General features: G+C 38.8%; 1 protein-coding gene across 1 annotated transcript in view; it reads right to left on the bottom strand.

Annotated features, from left to right (window-relative positions):
• ADAMTSL1 (ADAMTS like 1) overlaps positions 1-16,216 on the bottom strand; it is a 453,014-nt gene that overhangs the window by 248,360 nt on the left and 188,438 nt on the right. Inside the window, exons 8-9 of the mRNA XM_024760471.1 lie at positions 14,588-14,699; positions 10,778-10,916 (exon numbers count right to left, since the gene is read on the bottom strand). Coding sequence (XP_024616239.1) covers positions 10,778-10,916; positions 14,588-14,699 — 251 coding nt within the window. The remainder of the gene's footprint in view (positions 1-10,777; positions 10,917-14,587; positions 14,700-16,216) is intronic.

The following is a 16,216-nucleotide window of genomic DNA, read 5'->3' as shown; positions in this document are numbered from 1 at the left end:
TGGACCTAAATGCAGAAATGCGCATCGCTGTCTTTGCTCCCGAAAAAATTTATGGCTATGATTTGTCATTCTCAATATTCGAACGAACTGTTACAGATCTCTGCCAACTGATTTATCAGCTGATGATGTTTAAAATGGAGGCAGTAATATTGAAGGAGACAGGCTAGAAGAAAAGAAGGGGAATGAAAGAGGGAGTTACAGAATTCAAGATGTTGGGCTTTGCATTGGACTGATTTAGAAATCATGTTTTTGTTTGAACGGGGAGCCTGAAACCTGGATTCAGCAAAACTATAGCTATATTTGTCTTTCTGTGGCATAGGTCATGGTGAAGACTCATAAAATGACTCTATGGCACCTGTGTAAACAGAAAGATATCAAAACAATGGTGTTCTGTCCAGTCCTGTTAATGCATATTCATGTGCATGGGCTCTGCTCTCTCTTGGGGTTCATGCCATGGCCCTGGCCTTTCACCACATTGTCACAGAGGGGCAGGCAACACTGCCTAAACTTAACTCTCCATTGCTTCCTTTTAAGACAATCTTTTTCTTAGGCAAAGTGTATCTATTGAAGAATGATGGAAAAGGATGCCATCTAGGGACTTGAAGAAATCCTTTCCATGTTTAGGTCTTCATTTTTATGTGTACGTGCGTGCATACATGTTTATGTATGCATTCAGATGTGTCTGAACACACATGCAGTGGGGAAGGAGGCAAAAATAATTTTAAAAAATGATCGCAAAGGGAAATGTAATAAACAGTTGGTTTGGGGGTAAAACTACCCATTCTCCATTGCCTTCACTATTCTGACTGCCCATGCGCTTCCTACACTGGGCAATGACTTGATTCCATCTAAAGTCTCTCAAATCAAGGGTCATGGTGGGAAGAAGAGAAGATGAGGATGAAGAAAGGGTCACTCTGGACTCATGTGATATAAGTAGAAGAAAGACATTGCACATCATCCTCTCAAAGTCCACACCTTGCTGAACCGTCCAATGACAGGAGAATGCTTCCGTGTTATGACAAACTCATGGAAGAAAATAGTACGCAGCATATGAACATGAAGTCTTTTGAACTATTTAATGACATGGAAAACGTTCAAATGTCATGTCAACTGAAAAAGTCCAATACAAAATAGAATGGACAATGTAATCCACAATACTAAGAAAACTTAGGTGTCCATATACCACCTATACAATCATTTTTGTAAAGCCTATATATGTGTCTGTATGTGTATACATATGTGTGTGTGTGTGTGTATACATGTGTGTGTGTACATATAAATATATTAGAAAAGGACCCAAAACAGTTGTTAGTTCCTGGTGTTTGTATTATGGATGTTTTTTGGGTTTTTTTTTTTTGCTTTCTTCTTTTTATATTTCTCTGTTTTCAGGAACTAGAACTTTGAAGTAAAACAAAATTCAAGTCTGAGAAAGCAAAAGACAGAAACATTTGGAAACATGATATAAATGGATGAAATGAGGCTATCCCTTCAATTCCCACGTGTCACTTAAAGATGACTGAGACTTTGTACTGAAATCATGTCAGAAGCTATTATAGAACAATAACCCTGACTTTAAAAATCAAGCCCTCTTCAGGCTCACACTACTCAGGTGTGAAATTTACATATTGTGACATATCTCTCTTTCCAAGAAAAGTCCTAATGTAACTAACTTCATGAGCACCTAATTTGCGAGGTTCTGGGTTCTTCTTACAATAGAAACGAATCACAAGGGGTCGCTTTCATGGCTTCAACGGTCCCTTCCAGTGCATCTCTCACGACCTCTTGCCTCTTCTCCAGGGCTGCAGAACCTCATTTCTAACGTCCTGATGGCTGGATGTACTCTCAGTATGTCAAGCTCAGTGGGTCCAGACAATTCATTATCTTCCCCTACAAACTGCTTCTTCTCCTGTGATCACTGTTACTGTTCAGAGCACTGCCATCCTCCCATCCACCCAGGCTGGATACCGTGGGGCATCGTTGCTCTTCTCTTTCCTGTATTCCCTACAGACACGGAGGTCTTCCAGTAGTGATGTCTGCCAAATACATCTCTGTGACATGAATTTAGGACCTTTCGCATCAGTCTCCTAACAGATTTCCCTGCCTGCAGGCATTGTCTCCTCCAATCCAGCCTGCTCACTGCTGTCACAGCAACAGATACTTTACTTCCCAATGCAGCCCATAACACCCAATGAAATTTCTTAATCAAGTGCTACCTCATCTATAGCCTGTCCTTATTTTCCCTCTCAGCATGTAGCCAGACACTTCTCTCTTCCTCTTCCAAATACCCATAGCACTAACTCCCCTCATCACTTTTAACTGTATACTATCTTTTAACTATGTATACATTTTCTTTAGTCTAACAATATGGGACAAAATCCGTATTGGTTCTTTACTATATCTTTTAACACAGTGCCCTGCACAGAGGCAATTCATAAATAATGAGTCAACGAAATCATGCCATTGATGTGCAGACACAAAAGCAAAGCTACCATCCAGAATGAAAGCGAGCAAACAAACAAGAACAAGGTTAAAAAAACTCCCAAACTGCCACTCACGGTGCACATCTTTAGTCCCACTCCTTGCCCTTTGCTAGCTCCGCCATCTGTATGAGGGGCAGGCTGTTTTAGAGGGTAGCTTGGCTGCTCTGACAGGCAGAGGTGATTGGGTGACCTGGGGCAGAGAACGGACAGCTTAATGGCAACTGTGCTTCTAAGCTGCTTGGCTAAGCTCTACATCTCTTCCACTGGGCATCTCCCAGAAATAGCCATGACGGTTTTTTAAAAAATCTTCTCTTCCCTGTCTGTCTCATGTGTCTTTTCAGGTATCATGCTGCTTTGTAACTGCACAATTCAACTTCCCTCGGGCAGTGTGGTGGTCCAGGCTCTCGTTGGCTCTACTTTGCCTTTGCCATGGTACCAAGCACAGAACTTGGCACGAGATTGGTACTCGATAAAAAAATGAATGAAATTGTGGGTGGTGGGGGCAGTTCTGGCACAGAAGAGAGTCATTCATCTTTTCTCAACAACTCCAGGCCAACAGAAACCAATCTCTTCCCAAGCAACTGTTCAGAATGGGGGAGGAGAGAAGTAATAAAAAGTTGGCAGAGACTCAACCATTTGCTTTTTCTAAAATTGACTTTTTTTTGCTGTACGCGAGTCTCTTACTGTCGTGGCCTCTCCCTTTGTGGAGCACGGGCTCCGGACGCGGAGGCTCAGCGGCCACGGCTCACGGGTCCAGCCACTCCGCGGCATGTGGGATCTTCCCGGACCGGGACACGAACCCGTGTCCCCTGCATCGGCAGGCGGACTCTCAACCACTGCGCCACCAGGGAAGCCATGCTTTTTCATGAGTGGCAGAGCACAGAGGATTATAGCATAATGAGGACAAGGACCCCCTGAGGAGTTGGGAGATGGAAGGACTGTTCTCCTCTCTGCCAACTCTCTTTCTGTGTGACCTTGAGTGCATTGCATTTGGACCCCTGTGTTGGTCTTCTGCAAAATCTAAGTATTGGATGAAATCAGGAGTTTTAAGATGAAGTAAGAATGGGTGCCTGGAAATCCATCTCATGGAGCTCTATCTTATCTGTCCCCTTCCTAGTGGCTGCTAAGGGCAGAACTCAGAGTTCTGTGGACCACAGATTGAAAACCACTGAACTAGGTAATCATCTCAAAAGCTCTCCTATTTTAAAACTTGATGACTTTACAAAACACCGTAGGTTTCCCTATCATTTAAAGAGGCAAGTTGGAGATCCAGCAAACAAGGAAATATTCTGTAAATAGGTTACAATTTTTTTTAAAACATAGTAGCTGCTAGGCAACATTCATTTATCTTTTAGAAATCAGACCAAAAAAACCCTGCTTCATTGTCTAGGATTTGAAAACATTTTAAAGATACATATTCATTTTCTGCTATAAAACCAACTACTGGAGAGTTTTTGATCATTTGATCCACAATATCATAATTTCCTTATATCTATATTTCTGTGGTTAAACATTTCTGATATTAATGAATGCAATTTCTGAACTGCTTTTAAATAAATGGGACTAATATTTCCTTGGGCTTTGGTTAGCTTTTCCTGTACTGTCGCAAGAGATTTGGTCATTGTTTGATTTGAGTAAACACCAGTATTTACGTTTACATGAAAAAGGCGTGCTTAACCCAGGTTTGTGGTCAATTCAGAGATCCAGGGCACCAAACTTTGCATTGATATGGTTGGCAGTTCTGTGCTGGCTGTGGAGGTGTATGGTGGGTTTAAACCAGATCTCACAGGTTGCTGCAGGCATCATGCAGAACAAGGGTACCTGTAGGATATGATGACACCAGGGCAGGTGACCTGAGTTTATGTAGCATAGGAGCTGCTCTGGAAGCAGAGGCACTTAGGTCCATGACCCAGCTCCTGCCTGCCCTGACTTGGTGCAGATCGCGTAACTCCTCTGGGCTTCAGTATTTTCATCTGTAAATATAGATGATAATCCCTGTCTTGCTAACCTCCTGGGGAAGGTAAAACTGGATTGAGATAACAGATGTGAAAGCACTGTAGAAACTTCAAACAGCAGTAACATTGGGCCAGTCATGTTATAGGGTTGGTTCTCAATAACGATAGCTGACTTGCATCGAGCGCTTGGCACCTTGCTGAGAGCTTTACGTGCACCATCTCATGTCCTCTCTATAGTTCCTGTCTGACAGGAATACTATACTCATTGGACAGACGGCAAGACTAAGGCCTAGAGAAATTAAGTAAAGAAGCTACTTAGCTAGTAAAGTCAAATTGAAAAATTGAAGTAAAAAATGAGGATGATGATAATACCTGTCCTATTAACTCACAAGTTAATTAAAAGATTGCATATATTTACACTTTTAAAAAGTTTAAAATGTAACATATGAAGTGATCATTATTATTAGTGATGAACTGGCTTGGTGGAAGAAGAGAATTGTCCCGTAACTGAGTTAGAGCTGACTGTCTGATACTGCGTGGTAGGTCTATAAACTTGGGAAGGGTACGACCATGTATTCTAAAAAGCATCAGAACTCTGCTTTATTCATCTCATCATAAATGCATGAAAGTGCAAATCCGATTTTACGATGGTATTTTTTGCCGCTTATTCATTAGCTACTTAAAGTAGTATATTTAAATGAGGTTGAGCAAAAAGAAGGAAGTTGTTACTTTTCTAAGTAATTTACCTACTTTTATAAAACAAACAGAGCTTCGTGACTAGGAAGACATTTCATTATACTTTAACTCCCAACTGAGAAAACCATGTTCTAGCCCTTACATTGAGTTCTCCTTTTTTTGGAGATGGACATGGCATAAACCCCATGCAGATTGAATGGCAGTGTCTCGTAGCTGGTTAAGTGGGGATTTTAGAAGTTGCTAATTATCTTAGTTTTTCATGATCATGAATTTTTAAAAATCTGATAAATGTGATTTGCTTTCATGAAGCAATTTCCTAGGAATTTATGTTTCCTATTGTTAAAACAGCAAATAGAGAGCTACCTCTCTAGAAGACCCATATGCAGTTTTAGAGTTCCAAGTCCTTTCATGGAGGAGAGAGCTGATTTCTGGAGAGTTTAGGAGTTTCTCTGAAGTAACATCAACATTATCATAACGGTGATCTGAGTCATAAGAGCCGCCGCCACTCACATTTATTGGGTGCTTATCGTGTGTCAGGCACTCCGCTCAGCTCTTTAAATGTATTACACCCTTTACTCCTCACGAACAGCTCTACGATGTAAGTAGCTATTATCCTTACTTTGGAGGATGAAAAAACTGAGGTTTAGTGAGAACAAGTAATTTGCCGAAGGCTACCCAAACCAGTAAGTGACAGAGCCAGGATCCCAAGCCAGGCTATGTTGTTCCAAAGCTCCCCTCCTAAATCACCATGGTACAGTGATAATCACTGTAGCACCACTGGACTAGCTGGTCACCAAGTTAGCGTGACTGGGTTTTATAGGTCCACTGTACATGCTGTCGCTCACGATGGAGATTATTTCTCTTGCATTAGGATTTAAGTTGCATTAGGATTCAGTTTTCTGAGATTTTGTTCACACTTCGGTCCCATGGCCAGGGATGACTTATGCAATTTGCTGTCAAATTAAAGGGTGCTGGACAAAATAAGTCCACTTGAACTCAAGAGAACTGCCACTTGGGGCATACAGGTTTGGGCATTTGCTTAGGACTGCCGCTCTGAATTCCTTGAGGGAAGGGGGAATCTGTATGTAGTTTCAGCAAAAAACAGATTTGTTTGCTAATGATTGTGACCATGATAGTGTGATGAGTGAGAGCTTTTTTTGCTTCTCCAACCTTTGCCAATTTAAGCCCCCTTCATTACTGCCTTGGAGAGAAAAGCAGAGGTCTGTGCCAAAAACCCCCCCAAAAAACAAACCAAAAATAACCTGAAAAGGTGGTTCTCTGATCTTCTCACAAATAATGTCTTGCACAATTCCCCCCAGACAGCCTTAACAGTCTTACCAGTCTCCTAGACTGAGTTACGTAAGGCCAAATGTAGCCTTTTTTACATTGAAAGACACTCTGAAAACATAAGGTGCTTACTAGCTGAACTAAAACTATGCCTTTTTAGTTGAACCACAGGTATACATTTGGAGGCTTTCTGGCCACATGACAGACTTTACCCTTCATCCAAGAAGCAATGATGACACAAACCATTGCACAAATCACCAGGTACTGCGTTAAAAAAAATAATTTCCCCTCGTGTAAAACAGAAGCTATGATTCTAGCATGGCAGGCACAAGGAGGATTTTACATTTGCTAAGATTCCAAGTGTCTTAGCTACTATAGTGTTAAATCAATGAAGCAGAAAACATGTTAAACATGTCCAGATCTCTGATATCCAGAAGGGCCATGCCTCCGGACTTCTGGGTGTGCCCAAGTTGGGACCACCACCAGAACATACACTATACTCTGTATAGGGTGTGTGATGGGACTAGTGATAACATAGCTCTGAGGCACCTGTGAGAAATATTCTCAATTTTAGCTAAAAGTTATTAAATTTTAAACTTCACTTTCTCTTCTGTCCCATTATAAGCATTGTTTTAGCTTCTTTTTTGAGACCGCTTTTGGCCTGGAAACAAAGAATTTTGTCGTGTCATAAAAATAACTGCATAAATAACATCAGTAGAGAGCAATACAGCTTTCTTGGGATGGAACATCTGGCCACCAGGTAAGCTCACTTGTTGGTCTTGTAGTGAAAGGAACTCAAATTCCTGTCTCAGGAAATGTCAACTTACTACATGTCATGGATATTCATTTCAGGCTTGCTTTAGAATAGCAGAAAACAAGAATGCTAAGTCATTGAATTCCACGTGTCTATTATATACAGAATGATTTTACCTATGTATGAGCTATAGACAAAACTGGAAAGAGATATGGCAAAAGCATTAATAGTGATAATCTGTGGGCACTGGAGATTTTTAGTGAATTTTATCATTTTCATTATAGTCTTCTAACTTACCAACGTTTCTGAGTTAGCATGAAGAATCAGAAAAAAGCCATGAAAACATGAAAATTATTTTGGAAAGAATAGGCTAGATGTCAACAATCTCTTTAGTCCCAAGAACCACTAGATGAATCTGGCCACAACCATGGAAACCTATGGATGCTGTTGGTGAGTGAAATGAGTAAGTGATGTCATTCATTAGTTCAAATTATTATAAAGCAAATTAATGAGAACAGTGAGGCTATTTTGGTAAACAGAAAAATTGGGTATCAAGGATCATGGCTAACGGTTATCACATCCAGTTTATTTCTGATTTGTTTTGGTTTTAGGTGTGTAGTAATGAGAAAATTCTTATCTCAGAGAAGTAGTTGTTAATGGTGACAATTTTTATAGCTCACCTTACAATCTTCAGATATTTATTTTTTAATTAAACAGACATAATCACGGAACTTAACAATGAGGGCAAAAAGTATTTCCTTTGGTAGTGAAATAATTTTACTATTGTTACAACAATTTTTAATTTTAGCTTAGCTTGAACAAGTTAACATTCGTTTATGTTTGAGTATACTTTTTGTGAGTTATTGTTTAAAGATACTTCAAAATATATAAAATGAAATTTAATGAAGCAACTCCATGGAACAACAACTTCTATAGGCACAGTTGGAAAACCACTGATTTAATGCAACAAATAACCTTCTCACTTCCACTAGTGGGTGAGAAAACTAAGGCCCAGAAGGGTAAAATAATAAAGTCAGGGATACAGACTTACTTAGTGCCTTTTTTGAAGTCCATGGTACTTCACAATCTCGACAGGGAATGAACATGGCTATCTAAATGGGATTTTGCTTTCAAATAATCGGCCAAAAACCATAGTCTAATACAGGAAAAGTGAAGAACTATCTCAATGGCTACATAAAATAAATTTCTTTTGAAATTCCAAAATATGTGACTTTGTTCTAAACAATACCTCTTGTGTTTTCCCTTTTAGGGGCTTCTAGGTTTGGATGCAAAGGTGTTGTTTAATGTCACCATGTCACTCTTGATTTTACTATTAGACAGTTAAATCTGTAGTTAGAAAACAGTTCCTTGGGGGTTTGATTCTGCTGTGTCTGAGGAGAGGGCAGACCTATTTTATCGAGTCTCTTCATCTCCTTTTCTCAGACTATGACTTCTTATTTTCTCTAGGAACTCAGGAAGGTTGCTTTGATCCTGGATATGCAAATGAGTTCAGTGAATTTCACAGCAATCCTGAAGTATCTTAACCTCAGACTAGCATATCTACATTTCCTAAAGCAGTTTCCTCTTAAACCTCTTCTACTGCTCTTAATTTTTACAGCTTTCTTTAATTACCTCTGTGATAAAAAAGCAGCTTCCTGACATTTGCTTCTAACTTTTTTGTCTCCTTTTCTCTCTCTCTTTTTTAATAGCCACCTGTCCCAACATTTATACATGTGCTGTATTAGATGTTTTAAAATAACATAGACATAGAAAAAAGATACATTTCACAAACTTCTTTCATGTAGGATGGCCTTTTGCTTTCGAATAATAAGAAATAGGCCAAAAATATTACTCCAACAGAAAAGATAGGTGAAAATCAGAAGCCAGAAAAAAAATGAGTAGATTATTTACTGATTAGAAACGTATTTCTTAAAATTGTTAACAAAATGCTTTCACTTCACAACTGTTTTTCATGGCCATCTCTTCACTGAAGTTTTTTCTGAGTGAGGGAAAAGCTTTAGGCAGTTGTGGGAAGTGAATTCGTCATTTCTCCTAGAAATACACACGTAAATTTTCATAGGACTGTGTATAAGACCTTCCAAGTTGCTCTATGGCTGAGTCAACCTGTTTGAATTGGGATAATTATGCTTTTTATGCACTGGTCTTCCTGGTATAGGTATGGATAAAGATGTATAATAAGTAAAATAATTTTAAACTAGGGTTGAATTGCATGAGTTAGAATTATCTTGGCTAAAAATACCTCATACCCTTAATATTTCCAAAACGAAGAGGTCCAAGCAAAATTTTAACACCTCATTTGGTTTTATACCGTATCCAATCTTTAATACATAGTTTTCTGGTATAATATGAAGCAAAATTAAACTTCACCTGAATTATATATTTATAAAATATCTACTCTTCTGTTTCTGTAATGAAAACCTGTTACTCTGAGTTCACTTTTATCAGCTAGGTAATGTGGTGCCTATGAGTAAATTAATAATAGCAATTTCACATCCCCTGTAGAACTTAGAATTCCTGAATGTGAGGCAGAAAGAGTACAAGAAAATACACTTTAAAAAGGTAACAGCAGAAAACAAAAACTAAAATTGCATTGCCTACAATTCAAAAATAGAGTGATTTTCAGCCACATGGCTCATGTAGTATTTTACCTATTCAAAGTTTTGTTTTATGAATATGTAGTTAATAAACTATGATTTAAAAAATACCATTGAGATGTTTCTCAGAAATCCAAGGGTCCTGGAAAGGATTCTCTATCTTTTGGTCTTCATGATGAGTTTTGTAGGATAAGAGTTTTCATATATCCTCTCTCACGTGTTGAGGATGAATAAGCCAAGTTAATAAAATTACCAGGTAGTGTTGCAACTAAAAAGGCAAATATTACACCCATGAAAAGATTCTTGACCTGCACTTCTATGACTACTCATCATCTGAGATATTTCATTCATCAGTCTGATTCTTGATCCTGCAAATAACTGAGCGTCAATTATGGTTTCCCCAGAGCAAACATATGTGAAAGTGTCAAGTGTCTCTCTTTAAGGCTCCTAATTAAAAAGACCTTTAAAAAAGAATCTGACTGTTAGAAATAAGTCCTTTCTCTTCAACAAAGGCTGAGTTTATTTAAATGTGGAAGAACTGTTCTAAGGTTGGTTTTGATTCTGGTTAATCGGTGTGGCCCACCATAGGCTAAAATGGGTCAGCTGTGACCCTGAAATATGGTCGGCTCTGATCATCTCCCTGATCAGGTGACAGGGTGAAAATGCAAAGAATCCTGAGAACATTGTACCATCACGTTTGTTAAGGTCAGAAACAAGTAACCAGAGTGAAACAAAATCAGAAGAGAAAATGACTCTGCAGAGTGCTTTACCTGCAGCTTTACCAATGGAAAACCTATAGACCCTGAGATGGCATCTTACAGTAGCAAGAGTAAGGGGCATGGGTTCTAATAACACGTGACTAGGAACGGACACTGGACCGCAGCACTTATTTATCTTTCCTTTCATTTTATTTTTAATGAAACCGTTTTTAAGAAGCTTATTTGAACTTGATTTATGTTTATGGTAAACAAACTGGTAAATGTGACTGACCTGGCTGGACAAGGATCCAGGTTGCACTCCTGAAGCTTGGGCTTGGGTTTGATGTTCTCGGGGTAATAGTGACAGTATTGGTCAGCAACCACTCGGTTACTCCGAAGATCGTAACACTCAGCCGATGTCAGCTGGTAACCTGCAGTATCAAACCATTCAGGCAAATTTCAATGCACACATCAAGGCAATATATTCCCTTAGGCTTTTCTGGCCATCTCATATTAATGAAAATTCTTCCCCAACGCTCCAGTCATTTCCAGGACCAAAGACGGATAAATGGAAGGCTTGTTAATTTTTGCAGGCCTCAAAAACTGTGTTTTTCCACTCGAATTTTAATAATTAAATTATACCATAGGGCTTGAACTACATAAGCGCATAGCTAGATTATAAGACTGTTGTAAGTACTATTCTTATTAATTTCTTTTGTATAATCTAACAGTCTAACACAGAATTCTGTATCCAAAAAAGGTCATCAGTGTTTATTTACTAACCATCTCATGCAAGGATGCAAAATTGCCTCCCTCGTACCTGGGGCCTCAGGGAGAATAAACTCCCAAATTAAAAAAAATAACCCCCAACACCACTCCTCTTGGTCAGCGGGTGACCATGGGACATGACATAGGCTTGGGTACTGCTAGCTGCCTGGAAACTTTTCTTTTCTTCTTTGCCTAAATTCAACCTGAATGGGTTAAGCTGAGTAAATGGATGGCTAAGACCATCATAAATCTCAAGTTTCCCTACACAACTAAGAAAATACCTCGTACCGTTCAATTTTTGTTTCAAAGTCCTCTACCATTTCTGGACGTGCAGGCTCAGCGGCCATGGCTCATGGGCCCAGCCACTCCGCGGCATGCGGGATCTTCCCGGACCGGGGCTCGAACCCGTTTCCCCTGCATCGGCAGGCGGACTCTCAACCACTGCGCCACCGGGGAAGCCCTCTAGCCAATATTTCTTGATTTCCATGCACAAATTTCCGCTCTTTAGAGAATCCTCTTTATTTATTTATTTAAAAATAGTGTTGCTCCGTAATACTTAATTCTACTCATAGTATGTTTTACTTTTCCTACCTACCTCTTTCTTGTCCTGTGGATTTCTGGTGGGATGGTGATGAGGACTTAGATTCTTGGGGTGAAAAATAAATGTATATAGAGTATTTTTTAAAAATTAGGCCTTTTGTATCATTCTAACCCTAATCAACTCCAAAATATATTCCCCATGGGCAGTGGTTGAATATTGTTATCGCTAAATAGGTGTTAGAAAGTCAGATTTAGAGTCGTTAAAAGTCCTGCAAAAGGTTTTAGGAAATCAGAAGGAGGCTTCTAAACCAGATTTCCTGACTTGAAGCTGTGTTCTCAGACCACCCACAAAAATTAATTGTTCACTAAAGACCTAAAAAAAGACCTTTTAACAATTTTACTGTAAAGATGAAAAGCATGGAAAGTAATGGCTAAGAACACATGTTCCATTTAATTTTTTGTCTTATAAGAAAATCAAAAAGCAAAATGGTACTTTACATAAGTAAATATGCTTTTGTTTTTCAATTGCATTATACTTAAAGCAGATAATTTGATGACAAGCTAATTATTTTATAAATTTCCAGAAAATAATTTCTACTCAGAGACAGAATTTATCAGGTAGTAAAATGTGGGCACAAGCAGTAAGTAAACACTAAATGTGAGATTATGAGTTTTAAAAATTGTAATTTGTCAGCTAAAAATGTGGCTGGGAAGCTCTTCCAGTGTGTGTGAAATGAAAACTTAAAACACAAATGAAATAAAGGACCAAAATGGTCAGATAATTGTGTTCTCTAAAGTTTCACAGGGTATTTGGAGTAGCAATTCTTTACACTTAGCGAAATGCTCAGCTAGTTGAATGTGGAACCAGAAACATATAAAGGAATTTAAAGATCATTTCTTCAGCAATTTTCAGACTGTGGTCCATGAAACGTGCGGAAGGCTGGTTTCTACATCTTTCAGGTCTTCACTCTGAACAGTGTTCCTTTATCTGGCTCCCTAGCAAGATTTCCTTTGAAGAGAGCGTTTGATAGCTCAGCACATTTGAGAACTACTGATGGCTCTAATTCTTCACTTCCACGTGAGGAAAATAAAGCCCAGAGAGGTTGGCTTGTATATGAATCTAACGTTAATTGCCTTATTATACAGCAAGCCATTATCAACGTTACTGAAATTATAGGCCAACAGCAGCTCTACGTGAAACTGACGCGGCAGGCCTCTTACTGAATTGCTACTTCTCACAGAACATGTTTTTTATTTAAAAAGAAAAGAAAAAAAATACTTCCTTAGACTTCTTTTTTCGAAACTGCTTCCTGTGTTAGTCATTAGTAGGTGTATCAAAACAACATATTCCCATAAATATCAAAGTAATTGGCACTTTATTTTTTAGCGAAGTAATTTTCCATTCAGCACAGATAGAGCAACTGGAAACACTATTTTACTGAAATGCTTAAAATGTCGAATTAATCGTTATGTAACAACCAAGTGAAAGCACTTATTTTTGACTAAGTGCTTTTAAGGTAAAATTGAACAATGCTCTATAGAACCTCCTTTTCAATGGTTTGTTCACATTATGCAGACACAGATAACACAGCTGAAGATGAATTATACCATATATTCTTATTGTTTTATGAAAATTAATGGATAATCATTTATCTCCATTTTGAGGTAATATCCTTCTTTTCTCTTATCAAAATAATATAGTGATACCTATGTGGATTAGCTACTTAAAGTGAGCCAATTAACAGGCTTCCATGAAGCTGGAGCTACAATTTATTTCATATGCTCATTTTTAAAGGAATATACATAAAATTTATACCCATTCAATTACCAAAACTTTAAAAAAAGTGATAGTCCACAAATACTGGCTCAGTTAGCAATGAAACTAAAATATTCATAGACTGCTTATTACCCTTCTGGAAAGAATTTTGGTAATATAGGCCAATAGCCACAAAAATTCTGAAACTCACTCTTGTGAATTTAGTCCAAGGAAATAATTTGAAAGGAGAAAAATACTTAGGTATTAAGTTATTCATTACGTTATAATAGAGAGGTTTAAATGAACTGAATGATCTTCTAGAGGGATATGGTTAAATAAATTCTTATAAAATAATTCATGGAAATTATTCTGTAGTCATCGTAGTAATTATTAAAGGTGCGGGGGACCTTTTCCAGTAACACAAAACGCTGTTCATGTTACAGACACGATGGAGCAGAGACGGGAATTTGTCTGGTGACTTTTCAGGAGAGATGTGTTTTAATGTATAAATAAGTCAAGTGGCATTCTTTTTACTGTATGGATGACAGGGCAGAGCTGACAAATAACTGAGCCTAAGTCTATGGTGCAGTGATTTTTTTTTCTGGTAATAAACTGTTTTCTTTAATTAATCTCTGATTCTCCTTGGATACATCATGCTATGTAGAAGGCCTGATAAACACTCTTCACTTGATTTCTTAATAGATAAGTTCATTCAACCAGAGTAGTTTGTTCTCAAATGAATAGAATCACCTCTAGACCAAGCTGTTGCCTGGGTATGACACAGCTTGTCCTGGATTTCCATGAATCAAGGAAAGGAGGAAAGACCATCTCCTCTGATGGGGCTCTACAGACAGAAAACGTTCATGGGGCATCTACACTGAGGTATCTGCCTTACAGGAAGGCTTCAGGATTTGGCCTCACTGAGAAGAAAGCGTCTGACGCACCCAGTACTTCCATATGCCGAAGTGACTATTTTTATCACAGCTGAGTCTTCCCTCAGAGACGCCAAGAGCTCCTAGACTAAGTGAGCACCATTACCTCCTCCACAGGTTGCTGAGCAAGGAAAGAAATCCGTCTCCCTCCATCGGTGGATGATAGGCTGATAGAAGATGAACTGGACTGTACTGTCTGCGGGCCCCGAGTTGCGGATCTGCAGGAGACAATGGCAAAGCAGAGGAACTAATGTGACAGAGGGGTGCCCTCTGGGCTCCTTGCAGCTTGGACAAGGACGTGTGGTAGTAATGATGGCCTCAGGCTGTGTCCAGGACAGCACTGGGAGAGAAGGGGCAATGGCAGTATCACCCACCTTACCATCTAACCAGCAAATGGTCCTGGCACAAACCATCACTATCATCACCTTCTCAGTTCTGTCGCCAGAGAACAAGGAATGGCAACGTCTCAACTTGTGATGCTAGCAGGACTGTATCCCAAGCCACTTATTCCATTCCCTTACCCTCTTTTATTTCCAACCTCTCTGGTATGACAGGTAAAATTATATGGATTTTTCAATGTAGGTTCAGAAATAGATAGCTTGTTCTAAGAAAATTATAAATGTAATACGCTGCAAAAAAATTAAAGGTACTGTCATTGGTTGAGAGAAATAAAGAGTTAAAGAATTAAGTAGCCCTTCCCACTCAGAGACATACTTGGAGTTTCCTGGCAATTTAGTGATTCACATATCTTAATGTGCAAAGTTACCAATGGGAAGCTCGCTAAAATGCAAATTCGTGGGTTCCAGCCCAGAGATCCAGGCAATTCAAATGTCGACAGTCCAAAAATCAAACTGAAAAACACCAACTTACATTATAAAAGCATTTACTTCAAATAAAACATATGTTTATGGAAATTATAGCTCCTTTGTTTTTTAAAAGGGAGGAATGTGAGGCAATAATTCTTTAATAGTTTAAAAGTACAAGATTGAGGAAACAAACTCAACCTGAAAGAGAAGGAAAAGTATCCAGCGGGAACAACGCCTTGCTTTTACAAAGACAGAATGACGTCATACAACAACTAGACAGTTGGGCAAGGGCGAGGCTCGGGCTATTTATTATACTGAAGGAAGTTCCATGGACAACTCCAACTCCATCTCAGCAATTACAGAAGCAACAGTCAGCAGAGTCATGTGGCTTAAGTGTTTGTGAATGTTTTCAAGCCTTAGCACTGTTCCAACTGCCCTTTATCTAGAAGAAACTGATGGATTTGGGCTTCAGATTTTTTTTAAAAGATAGCCTTTTTTTTTGCTACTGAGTTTACAAACTGGATTAAATACCTAGGGTGCAGATGGAAATAGGAACACGGAAGAAACAAGGAACAGGTGCTAAACCCTAGCTCAGTTTTTGGCATTTGGATAAGAATATGAAATGTTCCTCAGAAAATCTGGAAGCGCTGCAAAGGAGAAAGAAGAGAGAAAAGCTACAGAATATCTCATATTATGCTAGGATTCTGACCCACAGAGCATCCAGGTCTTTCCTAATTAGAATAAACAGTGATACAATTCCCTACTTTAAAGCAACAACAGCTGAAGCAATACAGTGTCTTTCACAAAAGGGGAGCATGGCCTACAGATTAATATTTTTCAGTCCTATGTGTCAGATACAGGATATCTAACTGCTTGCTTTGGGAGGTAGTATTAATCACATTCTTTGGAAAGCTTTTTTTTTTTTTTTT

Source organism: Neophocaena asiaeorientalis, unplaced genomic scaffold, assembly GCF_003031525.2.
Source record: "Neophocaena asiaeorientalis asiaeorientalis breed wild unplaced genomic scaffold, Neophocaena_asiaeorientalis_V1.1 scaffold174, whole genome shotgun sequence".
Lineage (NCBI taxonomy): Eukaryota > Metazoa > Chordata > Mammalia > Artiodactyla > Phocoenidae > Neophocaena > Neophocaena asiaeorientalis.
This window is presented reverse-complemented; position numbering and strand designations above follow the sequence as displayed.